The 23,899-nt window shown below is 49.7% G+C and overlaps 2 protein-coding genes across 7 annotated transcripts in view; both read right to left on the reverse strand.

Annotated features, from left to right (window-relative positions):
• Positions 1 to 1,848: 1,848 nt before the first annotated feature.
• Positions 1,849 to 19,166, reverse strand: BBS1 (Bardet-Biedl syndrome 1). Of its 2 annotated transcripts, XM_025879396.2 has the most exons (18): positions 19,084 to 19,166; positions 18,668 to 18,744; positions 18,534 to 18,568; positions 15,855 to 16,127; positions 15,694 to 15,740; positions 15,513 to 15,551; positions 15,321 to 15,393; positions 13,174 to 13,305; positions 12,561 to 12,667; positions 10,920 to 11,040; positions 10,597 to 10,755; positions 9,197 to 9,266; positions 8,603 to 8,761; positions 5,986 to 6,119; positions 5,696 to 5,845; positions 4,890 to 5,024; positions 4,159 to 4,245; positions 1,849 to 3,936 (listed from the first exon to the last, which is right to left on the reverse strand). In XM_025879396.2, exons 1-18 carry the CDS (start codon positions 19,128 to 19,130, stop codon positions 3,850 to 3,852), a joined length of 1,932 nt encoding a protein of 643 aa, XP_025735181.1. In that variant the 5' UTR covers positions 19,131 to 19,166; the 3' UTR covers positions 1,849 to 3,849. The 2 variants fall into 2 exon arrangements, with proteins under 2 accessions (XP_025735181.1, XP_025735182.1); XM_025879397.2 differs by lacking the exon at positions 5,696 to 5,845.
• A 670-nt stretch (positions 19,167 to 19,836) lies between these two features.
• Positions 19,837 to 23,899, reverse strand: part of DPP3 (dipeptidyl peptidase 3) — a 37,834-nt gene continuing 33,771 nt past the window's right edge. For all 5 annotated transcript variants that reach the window (XM_025878719.2, XM_025878718.2, XM_025878722.2 and 2 more), the window contains 2 exons: positions 23,242 to 23,404; positions 19,837 to 20,384 (listed from right to left, as the gene is read on the reverse strand). In XM_025878719.2, the coding sequence (XP_025734504.2) occupies positions 20,212 to 20,384; positions 23,242 to 23,404 (336 nt within the window). In that variant the 3' untranslated portion in view covers positions 19,837 to 20,211. The remainder of the gene's footprint in view (positions 20,385 to 23,241; positions 23,405 to 23,899) is intronic.

Consider the following 23,899-nt stretch of genomic DNA (forward strand, 5'->3'; position numbering starts at 1 on the left):
TAACCATTTATCAGGTGCTGGGTTCAATGAGAATTCCAGAGAGAACAGAGAAAATGGGAAGAAATCACTCAAGAAAACAAAATTTTGTGGGAGTGAAGGATATACATCTCCACCCAACAGCACAACGAATAATGGCACACAGTCAGGCACGTCCTGACATTTCAGAACCTCAGAGAAAGAGAAGGTCAGGAGCAAAAATAGCATGGAACTTCTCAACAGCATTACCAAAAATGTGAACACAAGGGAATACTGCCTTAAAAATGATTTTCTTGTGTGAAAATTATTTTCAACTTCAAATTTTACGACATGCTATCACACGTGTATGAATGGAATAGAGATTTTTTTAGACCATGTTTTAAAAATTTTAACTCTAGTGACTTTTTAGAGAAGGTACTTGTGCGTATGCTTCACCAAATGAGGGGTAAAAGAACTATGAACGGTGAAGACGTGGGGCCCAGGAATCAGAGGATCTAATCAGGAGAAATGCTCTGCAGCAGTTCCAGGGAGCAAACAGTCCTCACTGAGTCAGGGGATGAAGGAAAGTGTCCGGATAAAAAGAGGAACTGTAAGACTGGATGGGGGAAGAATTAACAATTGGTATGTACAGAAAACTAAGCAAATAAAACAAAAAAATGTGGCAATTTTTAACTCCACAAAAAATTTAAAAGTAATTTAATTATATCCCAATTTTGACTCTGCAGTGGGTAACTTTCACATAGTAATATAAATAGCAATTTAAACAGTGAGTATTGGTTTACCTAAAAATGGGGGAGAGAAGGGAGAAAGGTCCTGTCAACAGGAGAGCTCAAACCTCATCTGTTACAACAGAAAGCCAACAGGTGGTGTCTAGAATGAGAAATCAAGCAAGAGTAGTATAAACAAATGTATTTTTTTCCTTAGCTAGAGAACACGAGCAGGGGGCAGAGTAGGAGTAGAGGGAGAGAGAGAATCTTTTTTTTTTTTTCAAGATTTTATTTATTTGAGTGAGCGAAAGAGAGCACAAGCGGGGGGAGGAGCAGAGGGAGAGGGAGAAGCAGACTCCCTGCTGAGCAGGGAGCCCGATGCGGGGCTCGATCCCAGGACTCTGGAATCATGACCCAAGCTGAAGGCAGACGCTTAACTGACTGAGCCACCCAGGCGCCCAGGAGAGAAAGAATCCTAAGCAGACTCCTCAATTAGCGTGGAGCCTGACACAGGGCTCGATATCCTGACCCTGAGATCATGGCCTGAGCCAAAAATCAAGAGTTGGATGCTTAATGAACTGTGCCACCCAGGTGTCCTGAAGCATATTTTTTAAAATAAATAGCTAATGGGGAACCTGTCTGGCTCGGTCAGTGGAGCATGTGACTCTTGATCTTGGGGTCGTGAATTTAAGCCCCAGATTGGACTCAGAAATTACTGAAAAAAATAACAGCTAAGAGAACTGAAAATGATTGTAGCAAGAGAGCAGTGGTGGGGAATGGGGAGAGGCTGTTTTCTTGTTATAAACTAACTCCATAGTACTAAGTAGGTACATGTAAAAGATACCAACTCCCCTCATCTCTAATGTCCACAATCTCTTGGAGCTCCAACTAGTGAGGGCACTGGGTACCATGCACTGTCCCTGGTTTCATATTGCTTTATGTATACTTGTCCACATCGACGCAGTTCACATCGGTATGTAGTATTACATCATACAAATTCTCACTGGGCACTGGAAGTCTCTCCACTTTCATCATCATGAATAGCTACGAACAGAATCCAGATCATACTTTTTGTTCCAAGTTCACACAGTCATCACTTGATTGGGGTAGAAGAGATTCTATGGTCATGTGGCCCAGCACACAACACTGTGAAGAGATAGCCCAGCCCCAGTGACAAGGGGCTCATTACCTTGTAGGGCAGGCCTTTCCACCTCTGATAAGCTCTCTCAGGAAGTTCTTCAGGTTAAGTTGCAATCTCTCTGACTGACAGTGACACTCCCTTTATTATTCTTTCCATTTCCAGGTTAAACCTCTTGCTTGTTCCAACTGTGCCTCACTTGGCTTGATCTAGAGACCCTTCACCATTCTGATCCAACTGATTGATGTCTTCGAGTGGCCAGACTGTGCACAGAGGAGGGGGGTGGGCGCTTTCTTTGGTCCAGACCCCATGCTTTTGTCTCTCTCTCGTTTTAAGTAGGTTCCACACCCAGCTCGGAGCCCAACGCGGGCTTGATCTCCCCACCCCGAGATCAAGACCTGAGCTGAGATCAAGGGTAGGACGCTCAGCCAACTGAGCCACCCCCTCCCCCAAGGCTTCTCTTAACCTGGCCCCAGAATGCACTCCTTGGAAGAGTTAGGGAGTGGGCTGTGAGCTGTGTCACTCCAATCTCTCACTGGTGTCCTGGACACAGAGGCTATTGCCTGGCCACGGCAGTTAGGTTGGGGCCCTTGGTATCAAGGGCAAAAGCTCTGCAGTTACTCCTGTCAAATATCCCCTTTCTGGAGTCGTCTCCTCATTTCCTCTAGAGGGGCTGCCCAGCTCATAGGATGCTAGAGCTGAATCTGGCCAAACTGCCTCATTTTACATGTGGGGAAACTAACCCAGAAGGATTTGGTTACTTCCTACAAGCCTGAGATAGCTACCACATGCTAGGCTGCGCCTGGTCAGAGGAAGATACAGGTCCTCAAGGAGCTGTTCCGGGCTTCTGCTTCCTGTGCAGGGTTCCTGGCTCACAAGTGGCTCAGAGTGGCCCTGGTAGCACGAGCCTAACAGAGGCTGAGAGTGGGCCAGGCAGACCGGCCAGGGCTGCAGGAGGCACTGAAGGCCAGGACTGTGGGTCTCTGGTCCCTGTGGTCTAAACACGTACCTTCCCTCAGGGTTAAGCCTCACTCAACGCCTCTGGTCCATGCTTTTCCAGCTCATTCTCTCACACTATGGCCCTGCCCAGTGAACGTCCCACTTACGTGACTGATCTGGGCTCCAGGGCATAGAAGAGCTGTTCCGGGCTTCTGCTTCCTGTGCCACTTCCCCAGGATTCCAGAAACACCTCTCCTGTGCACCCTAGCCCCACCTCTGCTCTAACTGAGCCTTCCTCTCCGGGGATGCCCTTTCTGGGCATAAAATCCAAGTGAGGGGCAGAAGCTGTGTGGTCTTCAGAAGTCGGGTGGGGGGCGGGGGTCACTAGCTCCCTGCATGGGCACTCTATGCCTTCCTGCACCAGTTCCTCTCTTGGCAACCTTCATGGAGCATCACAGGCCTGAGACCTTGGTTGAGCCCAAATTTCAGGAAAGCCCCCTGTGGGGAGGCAGCTATTCCCTGGGCCCCCTGAATAGCAAGAGGGGGTCCCTTGTTTAGCTCACAAGGAGAGATCAGAGCATGTGTTTTGCCTGTAAGCTGAGCTAGCATCAGCCAAGCCTCTGGAACCCCAGGCAGCAACAGGGGGCTCAGTCTTGCCCAAGAAAAGCCTCTGATTGCCCCAGGTCAGGCCATAGCCAATTCTGGCCCGGGCCTGCAGCCACACACGAGTAATGTAACAAAGGAAAGCAGCAAAGGAGAAGGCTGGGCCTATGCCCCTCATCACACATTAACCACTTTAGAGAGCTTCCTTCGGACCTGGTGTGATTTCTGGAGAAAAGTGGGGAGATGCAGAGAAGTTCCCTGTGATTTCCTGAGGGGGAAGGAGCTGAACCTCACTGCTTCTATAGGTCACCCAGCAGTCAGGGTGGTGAGAAAGGAGACACTTAGAGGAGAGGAGAAGGAAACTGTAGCCCCAACACACTGCTGCTCGGGGAATGGGCCTGGGGCCACTGGCTCTGCCCAGCTCACTGCAAAGGGCTGGATCTTCCTGGTCCTGATTCCGCAGGGGCTTCAACACCAGTCCGGGGGTCAGGCAGCTGCCAGCCCCTCGCTCACAGGCATATTGATATGGGCGCTCAGCAGGGGTGCGCTCTGGCCTTCACGAAGCACCAGCACCTATGGAGGAGGTACCCACGGCAGTAAGGGCAGGCCCCCTGTCCTCCCTGCTCCCTGCAAACACAAGCCTGGCCTGGTCTGCACTGGGCCCAGTCACAGGCAACCAGGGCTCTGTCAAAGGGGACAGGGCTGCAGATACCCACTCTGAGCCAGCGGCCACCCGGGGACCTCGTCCACCTCACTCTCACTGTCCACCCCATGTAGTGCCAATGGGCCACCTACCTTGATAATGTCTGAGATGCCCTTGTCACTGAGACTCTCCACAAAGGTCTCCAGGGGGTAGATGAGTCCTGGCACCAGCAAGGGGACCTGAGTTTGGGGACAAAGAGGTAAGGAAATCAGCCCTCATGCCTGGACAGTGTTTAGCAGATTCCAGGGCACTCTCATGCCTGCTACAGAAGCTGAATAATCCAGGGGGCAGGCGGGCAGGGCTGACAGGCCCATTCACGGGGCACGCAGTTCAGTGAGAGGAGTGGACGCTCCAGGACCAAATGTATGTCCAGGATTAAACCCAGACGTCTTGACTCCCAACCAAGTCCCAGAGTCTTTCTCAGTTTCTGGTCCTCCCAACTTAGGGTCAAATCTGGACCCTGGTGGGAAAGCAGGCCCTTCACTGTGGAAAATTCTCCTAGGGGCAGAAAGAAGCTCCCATTCCTACTGCAGGTATGGCTGTGAGGCAGGATGGGCTCTGGGATCCCTGAGAGAGGCACAGGTGGGAGCCTGACTCTGGCTGTTCTCCTAGAACCTTCTGTGTGGCTCCCCAAGACCTTTCTCAGGCAGCGAGGCAAGGCTTGGGCATTCTCCCCAGAGATCTCTGCCATGCGCCAGCCTGGTCTGGGGCTGTAGCCACCTGCCAGTTCCCTCACTACCGATCTGTTCTGGCTCTGTGGGCACCTCCTCAGGCCCCGGCCTGGTCTTTCTCACGCCATGTCTCAGTGAGGTGGGCCCAGTACCTTGAAGAAGGCCCGGGGCAGGGCATAGAGCACCTCGTTGTACAGGAAGCAGACCAGGAGCCCCAGGATGGGTCGGGCTGCTGAGGTGTTCTGCAGGTGAAGTGTGAGCTTAAAGGTGGGGCCCAGGCCCTGAACCTGTGGAGAAGGTGGGGTGGGTGGAGAAAGCCCTTAGGACCAGCAGCCCTGGGCACTGAATCTGATGTGTCCTGGTCCTGCCCTCCAGCTTTCTCAGCAATGTCCTTGTGTCACCTTCTTCCCCACCTGCTCTAATGCTTTGTCCTGCCCCTCATCAAGGGGCCCCTCGGAAGCCCAGAAGGCTGGCTCCTGCTTGTACGGGGATCAGCAAAGGCCCAGAGAGGGGAAGGGGCTTGATGCAGGCCACTCAGCAAGTTGGTCAGAGGCAGAGCTGGCCTGGGGATGCATGCCCCAACTCCCACCTGTGGCCTCACCCCTGTCCCTGCCCCTGCCTTCCCAGGCTCTCTCCGCTGCCCACTCTTGTCCTGTGGTGGCCACAGCGACTTCATTTTCCTCTCTCTTAGCCTTGGTTGCTCTGCAGCCTCTTCCTTTCTCCATCCACTTCCTTCAGGGAAAGAGAAATCGGAAACCCAGTGGGTCAGACAGCACACCTCGGGGACCCACTGAGCACTGGCCAGAGCCCAGACGACCTCGTGGTCACTTGTGTGTGAGTGCAGGGGCTCCTCCTCCTGTGCCTGGGCCGGTCCCGGGACTTCCCTTCCCTGTACCAGGCGGTCCTAGCACCTCAGGCTGCCCGTGGTTACTGGAATGAACGGCTTTCTTCCTCATACCATAGCTGTGAGAGCCCCTCCAGTCCTGGGAAGAAACGTCCCAAGGCGACTCCTTGCGTGCCCTGCCCGAGATCTGGGGGCTTGTCTGAGGCACGGCACGGGCCAAAGGAGCTGGAGAGTATGGCCCACCCTGCGGCTTGGTTTCTGGGCCTAGGGGAGGTGAGAAGCAGGCACAAGGCCTAGTGGGCTCAGAACTGGCTCTGGGACTGAGGGGTTCCTACTCACCCTGGACCTCTGCCCCTCTGGCCCTGAGGTGGCCTGATTCCCCCCACACCAGGGTGTTCACTCACCACAGCGTGCAGCTTGAGGGGCTCCCGGGCCATCACAGACACAGGGTTCAGGCTGGACTCGAGGGCCTGCACATAGGCACGGGCGGCCCGGAGGCGCAGCAGGTAGAGGTCGGTCTGGAAGGTCCGGTGCATGGCTGAGGAGAGGGACACAAAGGGCTGGTGCGGGGGGTCAGGAGGGTAGGAGGGGCAGAGGTGGGGGAGGAGGGTCTCCTGCGTGGGCAGCTGCTCACACACGCAAGAGGCAGGCCGGGTTTGTGGGGACGGGGAATGTGGGAAAAGGGAGGAATGAGGTGCAACAGGCTGGCTCTCCAGTGACACGGGCTGCTCTGGGCCACAGGCTGCTCCCTCCTTCCTGGTTTCCTACCACCGCGCTACCCACACGCACGAGCCCAGTCTCCCGGACGGCTCCTGCGACTCTGCCTTAAGGGCTGGCACCCCCTTGAGTCTGGTCCCCCATCCTCCGCCTCTGCCCTGCCCCAGCGTGAGCACCCCAATGAGGAACCACCTCAAGCTCCCGAAGGCGGGGACTCGTCACTGCTGAGTCTGCAGTGCCCCACTCGGGCCCGACCCACGTCCACATCGCAACACAGATGCGCTGCATCTCCGGCAGCTTGGTGCCTGGGCCCGCCTCCCGCTTCTAACTGCCCAGTGGTCCCTCCATCCGGACATCCCACCGACACCTCACACTCAGCACTGTGGAAACCCACCTCATCGCCTTCCCTCCGTCCCCACGCCCCAGCCACCAAGTTAGCCAGGTTCTGCCCTCACAGCTAGTCATCTGCCAAGGCCTGAGGCTTCTTCCCCAAAGCCGTCTCCAGAGCCTGCGCCCCCTCCATTCCCGCCGGGACACTTCCAGACTTCGCACGCTCGTTTCCCAGCCTGTCCCCGTTCCTTTCCTTGTGTGAGGGGCCTTCTGCCACTCAGAGGTTTTATGTCTTTATGGTACCCCACCCATTGATCTTTCCTTTTTCCTCTGGTACTTTTACAACTTATTTTGAATTTACCCAGAATGAATGTTCGTGTTTGGTGTGAAGTAGAATTCTGTTTTTCTAGAAGTAAGTTGTCCTAATCATGCTTTTTGGACAGTCTCTCCGCTCCCTGCTAATCTAAAATGACACCTTTAACACATACGGACCTCCCACATGGAGGAGGGTCTATTTTTGGACTTTCTAGACGTGCCCTGGATCGGCGGCGGTTCCTGCAGTCCTACCACACCTGCCAATTCCTACAGCTTCATAGGTCATTCTGCTGACCAGCCCTCATTTCTTAAATCCCCCCCAAACTTCTTAGATTTACTTAGAATCAACTGGTCAAGTCCTCAAAGTAAACCCTACTGGGATTTTCCCTGTAACATCACTATGTTCCTAGATTAATTTTAGAAGCTATTAATTAATTAATCAACAGCTTTAAGGCATTAGGTCTTCCTACCCTGAGACTTGGGAAGTCTCATCATTAAAATATTCAGGTGGTCTTTTATGTCCTAGAGAGTTCTGTAACTTTCTTTCTTAGACTGCCATTTTTTTTTGTTAAATTTATTTCTACGGGTTTTGTTGCTATTGTGAATGGAAACTTTGCATTATATTTTCTGACTGGTTACAGTTGGTATATACCAAGTTATTGATTTTTTGGTATATTTCACATTCGGTCACCTTAGAGAAGTTCCTAATTATTTCTCAAATGTTTCAATTGCTTCTCTTGGATTCTCTAGGCTACAAGAGCCTGCTAGCTCTTTTATCCTCATAGTTATCCCTGAAAAGTATAAGCAAGGTCCCTTTATGAGACAGAGCTGGTTGAGTACTGTATTTTTCTGTTCGACATCTTTCCCAGCCCCCACCACCTAGAATCAACCAATATCCTAGCTTTGCATTCCAGGCCCTTCCAGAGCCAGCTCTGACCTGCCTTGCCAGTCTGTGCTTTGGCCATCCAGCCTTCCTGCACGGCACCTGTCACTACATGGCAGATGTTGCTTGAATCCAGGTAGGGTCCTGTGCCTCTACTCACACCTCGGCCTGGATCTCCTTTCCCCACCCCTTTTTGGCTGGTGGACTTGTAATCATTTCAGGGCGAAGTCCAATGTCACCTCTCTCTGAAGCCTCTCCCAGGCTCCCAGGCCAACTTCCTCACTCCTGTGAGCCTCACCAGAGACCTCTTTGCAGAGACCTCTTCTACACCCATTATGCAACGTGAAATTAGCGAGGGAGACTGAGCTCCTCAAGTCGGGCCTAGCCTATTTCAAGGCACCTGGCAGAACGCCGGGCATAATCGCAGGTATTGAGTGAATGGAAGAATGAGTGCAAGAGCGGAAAAAAACGAGTAGGAAAAGGCAGAGCCCTGGTCCAATTCTATTTCTCTCACGAGAATTTCTGCATCGAGAAGCAACTGTTCTATCCTCTGCATTCATAGGGTGCTCGCCTTCACCCATAGCATCTTCTACCTTGAGGCAGGTATTGTAGGCAGAGTACACCTCCTCGGCTGTCTCTGGACTTCCAGAGGCAGGAGACCTGCCTGGCTGCCCAGGTCTCCCAGTGCTTAGGGCACGAACCAGGGAGGGTTCACCCGTTTCTTGCTGCTTCAGAGCCACAGAGAAGGAAGAGGAAGGACCTGGTCTGAGTCTCACCGGTGCCAGCCTCCCGCTCTCGCAGTGTCTGATCCACATAAAGCCGGGTCTTTCGGGGCACACTGAGTTTCATCGCCTGGGCTGGTGGGGGGCCCACCACACCTCCTGCTTCCACAAACACTGCTGTACGCTTCAGGATCTTGATGATCAGGCCACCGCCTAGGAAAGTGGGCAGACAGAAATAGATCTGTCCTTCCTAGTTCTACCCAATATTCCCAGTCTGTCCTCCCCAAACCGTCTGCCTCAGATAGAGCCATCTCTGTCCATGTCTGTCTTCTTGCCGAGATTCTGGGTTTCTAGAAGGAATAAAGTGTGTTTTAACAATGTCCTACCATTCATTCAGCAGTTACTTATTGACTGTGATGTTCCTGGCATTGTGGCAGGCTCTGAGACTGGGGGGAACTGGAGACACTGGCCCGTGGGTAGCGCAATCACACCGATGATGAGCCAACCTCAGACAGGCCATGTGTCTGCAGGCCTTGCTTTCCAAACCCAGGCCTGCCTATGCTTCACAGCCACCTCTTGCTTCCCAGGATCTGGCCCATCACCTTGGTGCCTAACTCAAAAACCCCTGCCAGGTCTGAGTCTGCTCACCCCGAGTAGTGATGATGAGGGTGTTATCCTCCCGCCCGTAGCGGCCAAAGCAAAGGCTGGTCACCGCATCCTAGGATGGAGACACCAGAGTTTAGGGGGGGAAATATCTTGGAGAGGAGAGCAAGACTGGAGTGGGGTGATAAGGTTGAGAGACCCCAGATATGATATGATGAAGAGATGTGAGGTGAGGCCTGAGGCAATGCTGCCTCCAAAATATTCCCTGTATTTCTCATCTGCCTTCCGACCTCACTGCTACGGCCACAGTTCCAGAATAAATGTCACCGGGCTTCTGGGGTCAGCTTTCTAATAGGCCCTCAGCCTAATGTTTCTTCCCAGTCTGTCTTTCGCATTTCTGCCTTTCAAAAATACAAACATGATCATGTCTATTTTCCGCCAAAGAACTTCCAATGGCTTTTGTCCTCCTTGTTAGAACAGTTCAAGGCTTTCCACATCTGACTCCAACCTGCCTTTTCTGTTCTGCTCTACCATTTCCCCAAACCCCACCTCACCTGTCTCCCAAAAGCCTGCGGTCTAAAACCAGCGGCTTTCAAACTTGATACTGTGACATAGGACACTTTATACATACATACACACAAGTTCACATGTGATATACTCTGAGCTTTCTTTTTTCTTTTGCTGGGTGTGACCCATTAAATTAATTTAATGACTCAGAACTTAGTGTTCGAAACACTAGTCCAAACTCATCGAGCCACCTGGATTCCTTAATCAAGAATACTCATGCCCCTCAGCCTTTGTTCATGCTGTTTCCAGTCTGGAATGTTCTTCCTCCATGTATCCACTTGGCAAACTGTTTTGAGGCCCAGTAGAATTGTCACTTGCTCTCGGAAATGACTCATGAGTTCCACCCCCATCTATCCTTCACCACCTCCCCAGTCACCAGGCCCTCTCTGTGCTTTGTCAGTATTCTGCTCTGCTTTAAGTCTTGGTTGTATTTGAATTAGCTGTGTCTCTGTCTGGCTGTCACCTTAGATTATAAATTCCCTGAAAGCAGGATTTAGACATCGTTTTTATCCCTCACACAACAGTGACTTGTGCTTACGAGATGCTCAACAAATGTTTCTGAAATACATCAAGGGGCGCCTGGGTGGCTCAGTTGGTTAAGCATCTGCCTTCAGGTCAGGTCATGATCTCGAGGTCCTGGGATCGAGCCCCACATCGGGCTCCCTTGCTTAGCAGAGAGTCTGCTTCTCCCTCTCCCTCTGCCTGCACCCCCTCTGCCCCCCACCTCCGTTCATGCTCGTGCTCTCTCTCAAATAAATAAATAAAATCTTAAAAAAAGTACATCAGAAGTCAAGGTTGTCAGGTGGAGTGGGATCAGAAGAGGCAGCTAAGAAGCCCCAGAGGTGGGAATGGGGGGCGAAGAAGAGTGAGCAGCTCACCGGGGTGCGGATGACATTGAGCAGGGCCTTATCATGGTAAATGCGGACTTCTCCATTGGCCAGCCCAGCCATGACGGCCTGCAGGCCCCGCGAGCGCTGCTCCAGGAGGTTCATGGTCAAGATGGCTGCTGGCATCTGCACTGTCCACAGCTTCTTACCCTGGGAGGGAAGAGCTTTTTACCTTGGGAGGGTTCAGGGCACAGCGTGGAAAGGGTGGCTGGAGTTTTCAGGGAAAGGGACACCAGAAGGAATCCCTTGCTAAAGGGGAACCAGGGAGACATACGTGGAGGGGGTGGGGGATGATGCTTGCCCGGAAGCCGCACCTTGTGGGTGAAGCCATGCAGGCTCTCTTGGGTGCTGCCCACCACCAGGACCTTGTGTACCCGGACAAGCCCCACAGGCTGGGCACTCAGCTCGATGCAGTACTTGGGGTGCTTGGAGTCTCTGTGGAATAAAGACATACTCTCCAAGCCCCAGAGAAACCTTCTCTCCTTCCCTGGCTGACCCTCCTCTTTCTAATCCCCACAAACTATCCCAGAAGGAACCTTGGACCAAAAGTAGATGACCATAGTATTATTTCCACCTTTACCACTTAGCCCCTGTGTGACCTTGGATAACATGAAGTGTGCTTTCTTTCCCGGTCTCCCTGCTGCCTTTACTGCAGTGATTTGTGTGAGAACCTGGCATTGAACAGTTTACAGTGAGTGTACCTTAGGCTAGATGAGGTGCTAGCGGACTTAGGCAGTTTAGCAACTCATCAGAAATGCACGAGAAGTCTGCTCTGTGTAAATGCACTGTTTTCAGTTTCCTGGCTTCTGAATCTTAGATTCTCTCATCCAGAAAGAAGGGGTAATTCCAGCCTACCAATCACAGGCTATGGCTCCCCTTTCTTCATAACCAAGTCTGATGATCATATCCCATCTGATGACCCATCTGAGAGCCTCCCTCTGGTCTCTGGGCCTCCTTCCAATCTACTCTCCACCCAGCAGAGCAATCTCTTAAAAATATAAAAGGCTCACATCATTCTTCTGATTAAAACCCCATAATAGTTTTCAAATTCTAAATCCTTACCATGTCCTAACAGGCCATGCATGAGCCAGATCTCGTCTCCACACACCTCTTTCCGCCCTCCTCCTTGCCCATCAAGCTTGAGGAGCACACATCATTATCTTTCCCATCTTGAGTTTGCTCAAGTTTTCTCTGCCTACAACACTTCTTCCCCACTTTTATTTTTTATTATTTATTTATTTGACAGAGAGAGACACAGCGAGAGAAGGAACACAAGCAGGGGGAGTGGGAGAGGGAGAAGCAGGCCCCCTGCAGAGCAAGGAGCCCAGTGCAGGGCTCAATCCCAGGACCCTGGGGTCATGACCTGAGCCGAAGGCAGACGCTTAACAACTGAGCCACCCAGGTGCCCCTTCTTCCCCACTTTTAGAACAACTGGCTCCTTCTTAACCTTCCACATCATCTCCACAGACAGGTGTTCACTGATCACCCTGGCCCCGTTATTTCTACCCATGGAGCTTGTATTTTTTCCAAAGCACACAGGGACTATGTTTATGTCATTTAACAATACATCAATACACTCCTGATACCTTACATAATGCTTAATACATAGTGGGTGCTCAAAGATATTTCTTGAATTAGAAGATGAATGTTGTAAGGAGTATCAACCTAATGCGTAAAGAAGTGTTACATACCTATAAAGCCATACAGCAACAAGAGGCTATTTTTACTTCTTCCCATCTCTGACTGCACTGCTCACGTGTAATAGCCACTCTGCCCAGTCTCTCACTTTGCCAGTCCCATCACGTAAGCCTCCAGATGGCCCCCTAGGCACGTGAGCTCAGCCTTCTCTATGAAGTTCCCAGCTCTTTCCACTCCGAAATACCAGCTCCAAAGCCCCTAACATCACCCGGGTTCTGAGATGTTCCTCCTGGCCCCAGAGGCCACGATGCGGCTACCTTCTCAGGATATAGACGTTCCCGTTGCGGCAGGCAGCGGCAAGCCGGAACTCTACATCGAACTGGCCAGAAACCTCCAGGAAGACGGGCACACTGGGTAGGCTCATCTGCAAAGGAGAGGCTCAAATATCCCAGGTTTTCTGGCACCCTTGTCCTTCCTTACCTTCAAGTAACTCCTCTGAGTTGGTTCCTTGTCCAAATTCCCAATCTCCTCCCTCACTGTGGGTCGTAGTTTAAATTTGTTCAGGTTTTCTGGAGGGAAACTCAGCAACATGTAGCAAAAGCCCACAGTGATGGGCTACTAGTATGTAAAAAGAGCAGGTTACATGATCCTCTACCACTAAGTCATTTTTGTAGAAAAAAAGTGTATTTATAAGTTATATATCTGTGTCTCAATATGAAAATTCTGGAAAGACACACCAGAACTTTAATAGTAGATATTGTGGGTGGTGGTATTTTCTTGGACATATATTTTTTTCTTTATGCTTATCTACATTTTATAAGTTTTCTACAACATGTATTACCAAGAACCACGGGCAGGAGATGTGGGGGAACAGATGGAGGGAATGCAGCCTGGGCCTCAGCTGTGCCGAGGGCCAGGCCCCACACTGACCTTGGCCAAAATGGTGAAGGCCTCCGGGTCCAGCACCAGGAGCTCCTTGTTCTCAGTGCCCAGCACCAGGCAGGACACAGCATCCTCGTCAGCCAGGTTCTTCTTTAACGTGGTCATGGTTGTGATGACTGTCTGCAGAAGGACTTCAAGAGTCACCCAGGAGATCCCCGCACACCGTCCCCACAGGCATCCCCAGGTGACCAAAGGAGGGAAGAAAGAGGGCAAAGGAGGAGGAAGAGTACCAGAGATGTGACAGAACTTTTATGTACAAAAGTGTTCATTGCAACAAACCTAACTTTCTAAAAAAGAGGCTTAAGTCAATTACAAATTTCCATTTGATCAAAAGCCATGTAAAAATCACATTTTAAAAGAAGCTTTAACTGGGGCGCCTGGGTGGCTCAGTCAGTTGGGTGGCCGCCTTCAGCTCAGGTCATGATCCCGGGGTCCTGGGATCGAGCCCCGCGTCGGGCTCCCTGCTCAGCAGGAAGCCTGCTTCTCCCCCTCTCACTCCCCTGCTTGTGTTCCCTCTCTCGCTGTGTCTCTCTCTGTCAAATAAATAAATAATCTTAAAAAATAAAGAAGTTTCAGCTTCTAACGTTTTGCAGAACACTTCTAATGTATTAAGAAAAAAAAGGTAAAATGTTAGAATAATCCTAGTTCAAAAATATATCTGAATAAAAAAACATGCTGGAAGGCATAAATAAATACTCATAAATACAAAAACTGGTTATCTCTGGACAATGAAATCACAGGTGATGTTTAATTTCTTCATTGTGCTTTTCTAGAATTTCTACAGTGGGCACATGTTCCTTTTGTGACTGTGACTGGAGAAAAAAACAGAAGAGAAGAGGATGATCCCTTTTTTAGGAATTTCTCCTACGAAAATAATTTAGCAGGACCAAAATATTTCTTTGGATAAAACTGCTCATTGTGTGATTATCTTTAAGATTAAAAAAGAGGAATCATTCTCAACGCTTAGAGGAAAGAGGTTACAGAAACACGGATAGTAATGGTGTCCAATTATATAATCATGACATATGTATCTTGGAAAGATTTCCTCCCTCCCCCAAACTGCATCTTTTAAGCAATAATTAATTCACTTCATGATTTTGTAAGTACTCAAAGATGTTGATAACTGTGGATCTGAGCTGCTGATCAGCAGAAGAGAATAGCACTGGTCGAAGGCAGCCAAAAACTGAGGCGTGCATTGGCCCATGCATTTGGTTCAAGTGGCTTCTACAGGAAGTGGAGGGTTCCCATGAGGCTTCCTAAAATGCAAAGAGCAGCCCTGGGACTAGACTGAGGGTCAGCCCCCAGGTCAGTAACCACCAGAGTTTAATGAATAGGTTCATCAATAAAACCATTAAAATTATAACTAAGAAAAATATGAAGTGAATATAAAAGGGATACATTTCTTATCCAGTACACAAGAATAGTTACATAAACTATGAATGAAATAATTAATAATCAGTGAAATAATTAGGGGGCCATTAAGACTGGAGCTCTTTTTTTTTTTTCCACTTTACAGGCACTTTTATTCCCAAGCCCAGTCTTTCCCTCCTCATTCCACAACAACTCTAACAATAAACTGAGAATCATTATGAATTCCTGATGGAAGTACCTCCACATTTTAATGCCTTATGGTCACGTGGTGGGGAGGCCAGCGAAAAAGAACATTCAGATTAATGACAGGGAAGAAACCTGAGGGAAAGAATGGAGTTCTTAAAGACTATTTAAATGCTCAAGATATAACGTTTTGTACTCAAGGGAAGCAAATTATAAAGCATATTTATCAAGAAAATGTACCAAAATGGTATGAACGAGTACCTCTGGGTGGTAAGATTATAGTCATTTATACTTCTCCTTTATACTTCCCTTTATTCTCTAATGAAAATATGTTACCTTTACTCTTAAGACAATGAAAGTTATATAAAACTGTATATATATCAATTCAAAGCTGCACTGTCAACTGGAAATGTAGAAGGCTCTGCAGCTTTGTGACCATATATGTGTGGCACGGGCTGGAAAGGAAACTGCAAAGTGAAACTAGTCACGTTTGGTTGTAGAATCTACCACCGATGTTACATTGTCTATTTCAAAAATTGTCCATATTTTTAACAGGGAGATAAAGAGAGAAGGGACGTTACCTGCCGCTTGATGGACCTGGACTTGTGCTGGCTCACAAATGCCTCCATTTCACTCAGCTCCAGCTGTAAAAACCTGCACACACAGACAACTGGCATCTGCATGGCCTGGGCTACTTCCCTCCACAGGCCGCTCCTTAGCCACTCCCTTCCCCCTGGAGCTTCGGGAGCCCTGGCCCTCCACAGGGCCCTTACCTGAGTGACTGCACAGACAAAGGCACCTCTGCCTTCTCCCTGAAAGGAGAGGGGCAATCACGGCAGATTTAGTTGAGGAACAGGACCCTGGGGGTCAGACGGAGAGCACTGGGATGAAGGAGAGGGGCTGGGGGACTGAAGGAGGGGTGGGAAGCATATGAAGGGATAAGTGGGTTCTCACCGGATGCCTTCCAGCATCTCCTTCAGGGTCAAGGGGTCAATCCGGTCCTATGACAGCGAGGAAAAAAGGTAAGCCTGTGAGCTCCACAGTCAGGCAGGGAATGAGGATGACTCAGTGGCCGCCATTTTTGCCTTCTTATTCCCATCCCCGACATCACTTACCTCCTTGGCCTGGTTCCAAAGATCTTGTTCCAGGGGGTTTGGAGGCAACTGGGGCAGGCTGAACTTGAAGTAGGGCCTAAGATTCTTATACACGTACACACAAGGGCCTGAAGCGAGTGCGAGAGCTGGTGTCCGGGGCTCGTGCTGCTCCATGAGGAAGGTGGCGGCGGCAGCTGGCAGTGCAGGTAAGGGACTTTCAGTCAGCACTGTGGGTCCTTTGAGCACCTTCAGGCGGGGATGCTGCCCACCGGGGCCAAGGTCCCCCACAACCAGCTGTGGAAAGAGGCTGGCTTATTCCAGGCTCAAGGTCTAAAGACCCCTCCACTGACTCCTTTTCACTAGTGCACATTCATTCACTGCCACACTGGTGCACCAAGCGGGGGGCAAGGAGACTTTGTAATAAGGCTTGCAAGATGTGTGACCTTGGGAAAGTTGATTAAACTTGCTGACCCTCAGTCTTCCACCCACAAAATGGGAGTATCTACCTCATGACACTTGTAGTGAAAATCAAATGAGGTAATGAATTACGGAATCTGGTGAGTGCTAGTGAGGAGTATGTGGCAGATGATGTTTTCAGTATTCATTCAGTAAACACTTCTTCAGAGTCTGCTCCATGCCAGGCACTATTCTGTACAGTGGAGAGTGGCTGAAGTCAGTGGGGTGCCGGAAACTCCTATCTGGGCCTCTGAGGCCTGGCTTCCAAACGGGAACAGAGCCAAAGAAGCACACACACGCATGCAGATTGGGATGTGATCTGTGGACAGAGAGGAGAACCAAGCTCCTCGGTCTCTCTTTTCCGCCCTCTAATCCATCCTCCAAGCCACTGTGGCTGCCATGCAAGCCCATTCTCTCGAGTGAGGCTTTCAAGGCCTCTCTGATCTGGTCTCCAGCTTTTTTTCCATCACCTTCCCATCCATGATATGCTCCAGCCAGAATGGGGGCTGCCACAGAATGTCTGGATTCTGAGAATGCACGGTGTACCAGGAGCCACACCAGGAACTACAGGCATCCTTTCAACAATTTATGAGATAGGTACTATTATTAGCCCCATTTCACAGACGGTTTAAGCTGTGGCTCAGAGATGTTAGGTAAAAGTCATTCAAGTAAGTTGGGGAGCTGGGACTGGAATCTAGGTTTGTCTGAATCCAAGCCAGTAGTCTTTACTACTATTTTATATTGGTTTTCACTTTCTGACTCCATATTACTCTTTCCAAATATGCTACAAACTTCTAAGCCTCTGTGCCTCCACCTGTGCTGTTCCCTCTGACTGGAATGCCTTCTCCCTCCTTCCCTCCGTACCTTCTTGATACATTTCATTCATCCTTCAATACCCAGTGCACGTATTACTGCCTCCCGGTATGTCCAGACAGATCTCACCGTTCTCTCCCTGGGGCTCCCATACTTTTCATATACTCGATTTTAGCATCCACTCTTTTACTCCACAAATATTTACTGAGTACCTAATTTGTGCCAGGCACTGGGCTAGATGCTGGGAATCAACAAACTAGTCATTAAAAAAGTTATTACACAAAAGCATCTTATATTTCGTGCTAGTTATTGAGGCTGTGATCTCTATACCTTTCACTGCCAAGCACACACTAGGTATTCAGTCAATATCATGGATAAACTAAGGCCAGTGTCTGTATCTCCTCCCGACTGTGTACTGATTCATTTCTTAGTTTTGTGTCTGTACAGTGCCTGACACACAGTAGGGTTCGCTGTACGCTTGCCAAATTGCAGAATGCTTTATGGACAGGAATTTGGAGGCAAAAGTCCACTGAATTTCATTGTACTCACCACGAAGGGTACGATTCCAGAGCTATCTTCTAATGGCCCAAATAGCATGCCCACTGTGGGTTCACTGCCCACGGCTGAGCAACAGTGGAACAGACACATGACTGGGAATGTGACGGGCCCAGGTCTGCCCCTTTTTACAAATTCACTAAGCTTACTCATCTTCTCTGAATCTATTTTCCCATTAACAAATTGGGAATAAATAATATCTATGTATGTGAAAATGCTCAAAGAGAGTCTAGCCCAGAAATGGATACTAAATATAGGTTTAATTCCCTTTCTGTAAGCCCAAAATATTTCTTGATCTTTTAAAAACCTGTACCTTTAATTTTTAAATTAATTAATTTACATTTTATTTATCTTTATGTTTTAAACTTAAAATTCAACCTTTTTATTAAATATGGAAAGTTTCAGTCATATACAAAAGCAGAGATTCATATAATGAACCTCCAAATACCTGCCATCCAACAACGAAAATTAGCTTCATGGCTAATCTTAAATCTTAAAATCTATGCTCTTTTAATAAACATAAAACTTTCACTTCCCTTTCTTCTACTTTCTCTCCAGATTCCAGTCCCCCCCGCCCCCCCCCGCACCAAGGGATGTGTCCTTCCAGCAAAGAATTACAAGTTAACAAAATTAAGAGGCTTTGTCTCAGTAGAATTCCCAGCAGCATTTGTTCTGCTTTCCTTTCCGCAGTCTGTATTACGGAATCGACAGGTTCTCTTCACCATCCACATAAAAATAAAATTTAACACTAAATGTACTTTTTCAGGGTACACATGGGTTCCAGATGATGCTGAACTCCTTTGGAGCCATCAGGAAAGCTCACTTCTGATGCTTCCTCGCGCCCCAATTCTCTTTCTGCCGGAGTGATAGGCTTACCTTGTACTCCCCATCCCCATGCAAATCTGCCAGCGCTGGAAAACACAAGAGGGCCATAAGCCAGGGTTTCCCAATCCTTGAGACTTCGCTACAGAACCGTCATTTGACTCCATCTCCTGGTCCCAGAGACTTACCCAGGCAGGACGAAAAGGTGTGGATGTTGGCCATGGGGTCGTAGTGTGCGTCCAGCCATTTCGAACTGGCCTCATTGCTGGCAGAGAAGGGAAGAGTTGGCGGCTGAGTCCCAAGGGAGGGGAAGAAAACTTTGCGGGAGCTAGTCTCTGAGAGTGAGGTGTGTAGGGGGCTCTGAAATGGGGGTACAGACGTCTGGGGCCAAGTCCAGGCTCCACCATAAGCTCACTGAGTGTCCTAGAGTCACTCACACACGCACATTCATTCACTCCTTGGGCCTCAGTTTCCCTGTTTGAACGCTCAGATCCCTTCAAGGACTGCCAGCGCTTTCTGAGAAGCGCAGGAGCCCAGATCCCGGGGCCCAAGCCTCCCTCTTTACATTTGTAGGAAAGGAGGCCTCGAGAACCCCGGCCTTCACCTCTCAGCTCTGCCGCTGTCGGAATCCGACGAAGACGCAGCAGCCATCTTTGCAGGCGTCGCCTTGGCAACCGGCTCCGGCCAGCTGCTGCGCAACGCCGAAAAGAGCCCGGGCTCTGGGAAGCGGGCTGGGAAGAGCGCGTACAAAGGTTCCGGGCGCTCGGCCTTCCGGCCCAGGGCCAATAGGCCACGATGCGGGATATGCTGGCCTTAGTTGGTTTTCTGCCTGCGGGGGCGCAGTCCCTCATCCCAGCTCGTAGGAGTTATCTTTGCTCCTTCCCAGCCGGAACTTCTGGGCCCTGCACCTCTGGATTATTGGCAGGACCCTCTGGCCTGGAGAGCAGCCTTTCTAGTGTTTCTGAGGAGCAAAACTAATACTACACCCTCTCCCTCCTCATGGTTAACCCGGTTGAAAAGGGGCCATGTCCTTTCTTCCCACCTTATTCTAGAGGTCTGGGTTCAGAGAAACAAAGCACAGGGTTAAGAGATTAAATCCTAGGATTGACTGAAATTGAGAGTTTCCAGTGTTTAGGTTCCTGGAATATTTTAAAATACAGGAAATGCCACAAAGGAGGACTGTAAAAATTGTGCCACGTTCCTCCTTGTGGCTGTGCCCCCTCGTTTAGAGGTGATACCAAAATCCTGTTGTAGAGGGGAACCTAAAACTGACCTTCCTTCCCTTTCCCAGGCCTTAATCCCATTACCCCCTGCTGAGAAGTGAGGCAAAGGCAAGGATTCACACAAATCGCAAAGATGGTGGTGATTTCTTACGTTTATTTTCTGGTTATAAAAGTAATACATGAAGAGCACTGGACTGGGAGAGGCTTTGAGTCCTGTAGCATCTAGACAGGTCACTTCTCAGAACTTCCATTCCCTTACCTGGGAAGCAGGATAAGGAGCCGGGCCTTGCCCACTCTACCAAGGGCAGTGCAGACCAAATGAGATAACACAGGAGAAGCACTCGGTAAACTGGAAAGTGCCGACAAATGGAAGGGGTTAGTGTCACCACCCTCGGCTGAGGTAGCACCAAGGTCCGAGCTCCTGCTCCTCCCCTAGCACACACAGGAAAGGGGGGGCCCCTTGCAGCCCTGGTTTGATGAAGTTGGGGGAGGAGCTGCATAAATCTGTCTCAAGCCTGGCCAGATGGGGCCTCACTGGGGGACTTCCAGAACCGGGCATCAGCTGTGGCCAGCTGGGTGAGGACCTCCTCCAACTCGGGCCCGTCCTCTGGAAAGCGCTCGGAGAAGGATCGGATGAGGCCAGCAGCCGAGGCCTCATACTCGAGAAGCTGAACTTCTGAGCCTGGGGAGACAGAGAAAAAGCAGCAGGAAAAGGTTTTAATAGGAAGCAGAGAATCACAATCATAATCATAGGTGCAGGTAGCTCTTCCTGAGCTCTTGTGCAAAAAATTGTATTCAGTGTTTTATCATCTAATTTAATCCTTACAATAACTCTATGAAGAAGGAAGCATTAAAGGGAGGATTCAATGAACTGTTGCATTCATTCATTCATTCATTCATTCATTCACTTAATAAGTACATACTCTGGTGCCATGTTAGGTTAAACACACAGTCCTTGGCCTCCAGGAGCTTACAGTCCAACAATTGCTTTATATCTATCTACTGTGGGACCTTGGGCAAGTTTCACAACCTAAGCCTCATTTTCCTCACCTATAAAGTGGGGGTGAGCACAGTATCTACAGTGATTAGATACAGTAATGCCTTGAGTGAATGCTCAAGTGCTAGCTATCACTAGTATCATTATCTCGAGCACCCAGCAGAGCCAAAAGGGTACCAATTTAACTCATGGGCTGTTCCAAGGGTCCCTTGAATACTCCCGGGAAGCATTTCCCTCCAACATACTTCCACTGCTCTGCCCACTCACAGAGCCTTGTTGTGCTCTGTGGCACTGTGGGGTGTATTTAGCTAAGAGCACAGGCTTTGGGTTCAGAAAGTACACGTTCAAATCCTGGTTCTGCCGCCCACTAACTGTTGACCTCAGGCAAATACATGGCCCCTCAGTGTCTCAGTTTCCCACTGAAAAATGGGGGCAATAACTTCCCCCTGGGGTTGTTGGGAGTTAATCCATGCAAAGTTTTACCCAGTGACTGGCACATAGAGAAGTCCTCAAAAGTTACTCATCATCTTTACCATCATCACCATCATCACCATCACCACACCTTTGAAAACCCCACCCGCTCTTCAGGCTTAGTTTAACCACTTCCTCCTCAGAACCTTCCCTGATTCCCTCAAAGGTGAATGTGATCTTCCCTTCTCTAAGTGTTCTGACCACCATTTGGGCCTCTTGGGTGCTTATTAACGCTCCCTGGGTGTGATCATTTCTCCCTAGGTCTTATTCCTAATGGACTGCGGACTACTTGAAGCAAGGGCCTGGGTCTGATTCACCTCTCCATCCCCAAGGGCCCACACAGGGCTGGACAATCAAAGCCATGATCTTGTAATGAGCACTTACTATGTGTCTGGCATGATTTGTCCATTTACTCATTTGACATGCATTGAGCAGCTCCTGTGTGCCAGGCCTTATGCTAGCTACTTGCTGGGGATATGCTAGCTAGTTTCTGCTAATGTGGAAGCAAGGCAGACAGGAAAATAGCAGAGTGACAGTGCATGAAGGGATTGCTTGAGGTTGAGGGGTCAGGGACAGCCTCTCCCAGGAGGTGTCATTTAACAGAGACCAAAATGACAGGAAAGACCAACCGAAGATTGGGGGAGGGCTGTGCCCAGCAGAGGAGACAGTGAGTGCAAAGGCTAGGGGAGTGGGGCGAGCTCAGGGTGTTGGAGAAATGGAGAGGCCATGAGCCTGGAGGCCAGTGAGCCAGGGGTCCCTGAGGCCTGGCAGGGGTCAGGGCCAAATCCCCTGGGCCTCTGGAGTGCAACATAAAGAGTTGGAAATAAGCCTTTCAGATGTGTTTTCCTTGCCTGTAGGAGGTAATTATTTCATTTAACCTTCACAACTGCCCGTGACTGTGGGAGTGAGGAGCGCCCTTAATCTGACTCTAGGCTCCTCCGGTAAAGAGCTGTAAGCCTCGAATGATTCTGTCTCTGTGCCTCAGTTTTCTTAATTGTAAAATGTAAACTGTAACTACCTCATTGGGTTATGGTGAGGATTTATTTTATTCTATTTTATTTTTGTAAGTGAGCCCTATGCCCAATGGGGGGGGGGGCTTGAACTCACGACCCCAAGATCAAGGGTCACATGCTCTGCTGCCTGAGCCAGCCAGGCACCCCTGTGGGGAGGATTTAAAGAGTGAAGCCATGGAGAGCAGTAAGAGCTTGAAGGAAGTAGCTAATTGTCAGCACACAATCCACACTGGCTTTACGGATGAAGACAAGGTCACGGAGCAGCTGCCTGGCACCGCCTCTGCTCAGGTGCCTCACGTGACAAGCGTCAGGAAAGATGGGTCAGGAGGTGAGAGGAAAGTGAATGCAGCACAGGCCTCTAATACAATGGGTGCAAGTGTAGGGCAGGCAGGGCCAAGGCTTTGGGAAAGAGAGTCATCACTTGAGACGGGAGGGGGCCCACGGGGCTGCTCATCTCTCTCCTGGGCTCTGCAGTCACATCGTCCCTTGGGTTCCACCAGCCTGCTGGGTTCCACCTCATGCCTGCCCCTCACCTTGTCTCCAGGCACCGAAAGGCCTGATCCTCCAGGAACATGCCTGGCCGCCCCATAAGCCTGGGGTCTGTCTGTTCCACTAGCCCCTGCTCTGCGGGTCTTCTGCAAACCTCTGGTTGCTGTCTTTTTTTTTTTTTTTTTTTAAGATTTTATCTATTTATTTGACAGAGTGACACAGCAAGAGAGGGAACACAAGCAGGGGGAGTGGGAGAGGGAGAAGCAGGCTTCCCGCGGAGCCCAATGTGGGACTCGATCCCAGGACCCTGGGATCATGACCTGAGCCGAAGGCAGATGCTCAATGACTGAGCCACCCAGGCGCCCCTGGTTGCTGTCTTATAAGCAGCACAGCCCTGCATGTGTGGGGTGGTGGTAACAGATGCCAAGGTTTGGGGCCTAGGGTTTGGCATGGGGAGGCCTGGGGCAGGGAGGGAGAGAGGCAGGAGTCACGCCAGGTAGCCTTTCCTGAGCCCAGGGATGGGTTCCAGGCGTCTTTTGTCCATCAAAGAGGGCTCGGGTGTCCATTACCTTCAAGGCGAGTATTGGGCTGAACGATGAGCTTCCGAGATTCCTTGCGGAGCAGCACTGTGTCCCTGAGGGTGAGGAAGCACTCAGGGGACGCATCAGTGACCGCTGCGTACCCCTCATACAGGGCCCGGCCTCCGGCCACATCTCCTGTGGACTTCAACACCTGTGGGAAGGCAGAAGGAATTAGTGCCTATGATGGGCACCCCTCATGCCTCCATGGGGCTTTGCCAGGGGCCCCAGCCGGTTGTGCTCACCCTGGACGGTATCTGCTCTCTCACTGTGTTACTGTGCTGAATATGGGAGAAATATAGATCAAGGGCTTAGCTCATAATAAGTGCCTAGTAAAGTGAAGCTAATGTTTCTCATTTGGTTGTCTCATTTGAACTGGAGACAGAGCAAGCATTACCATCATCCTCTTTAAAAAAAAAAATTTCACACATACAAAATATATAATATATATATATTAGGTTATAATACATAGGTTATAAAGAATATAATACATAGGTTATAAAAAACAATAAGACACCCATATAACTAGCACCCAGCTTAAGAGTTAGTTCCTTCCTTTTTTAAATTAAAAACATTAAAAAAAATTTTTTTTAAAGATTTTATTTATTTATTTGAGAGAGAAAGAATGAGAGATAGAGAGCATGAGAGG

The sequence above is a fragment of the Callorhinus ursinus genome, unplaced genomic scaffold, assembly GCF_003265705.2.
Source record: "Callorhinus ursinus isolate GAN/ISIS: 27379988/994484 unplaced genomic scaffold, GSC_fseal_2.0 scaffold51, whole genome shotgun sequence".
Classification (NCBI taxonomy): domain Eukaryota; kingdom Metazoa; phylum Chordata; class Mammalia; order Carnivora; family Otariidae; genus Callorhinus; species Callorhinus ursinus.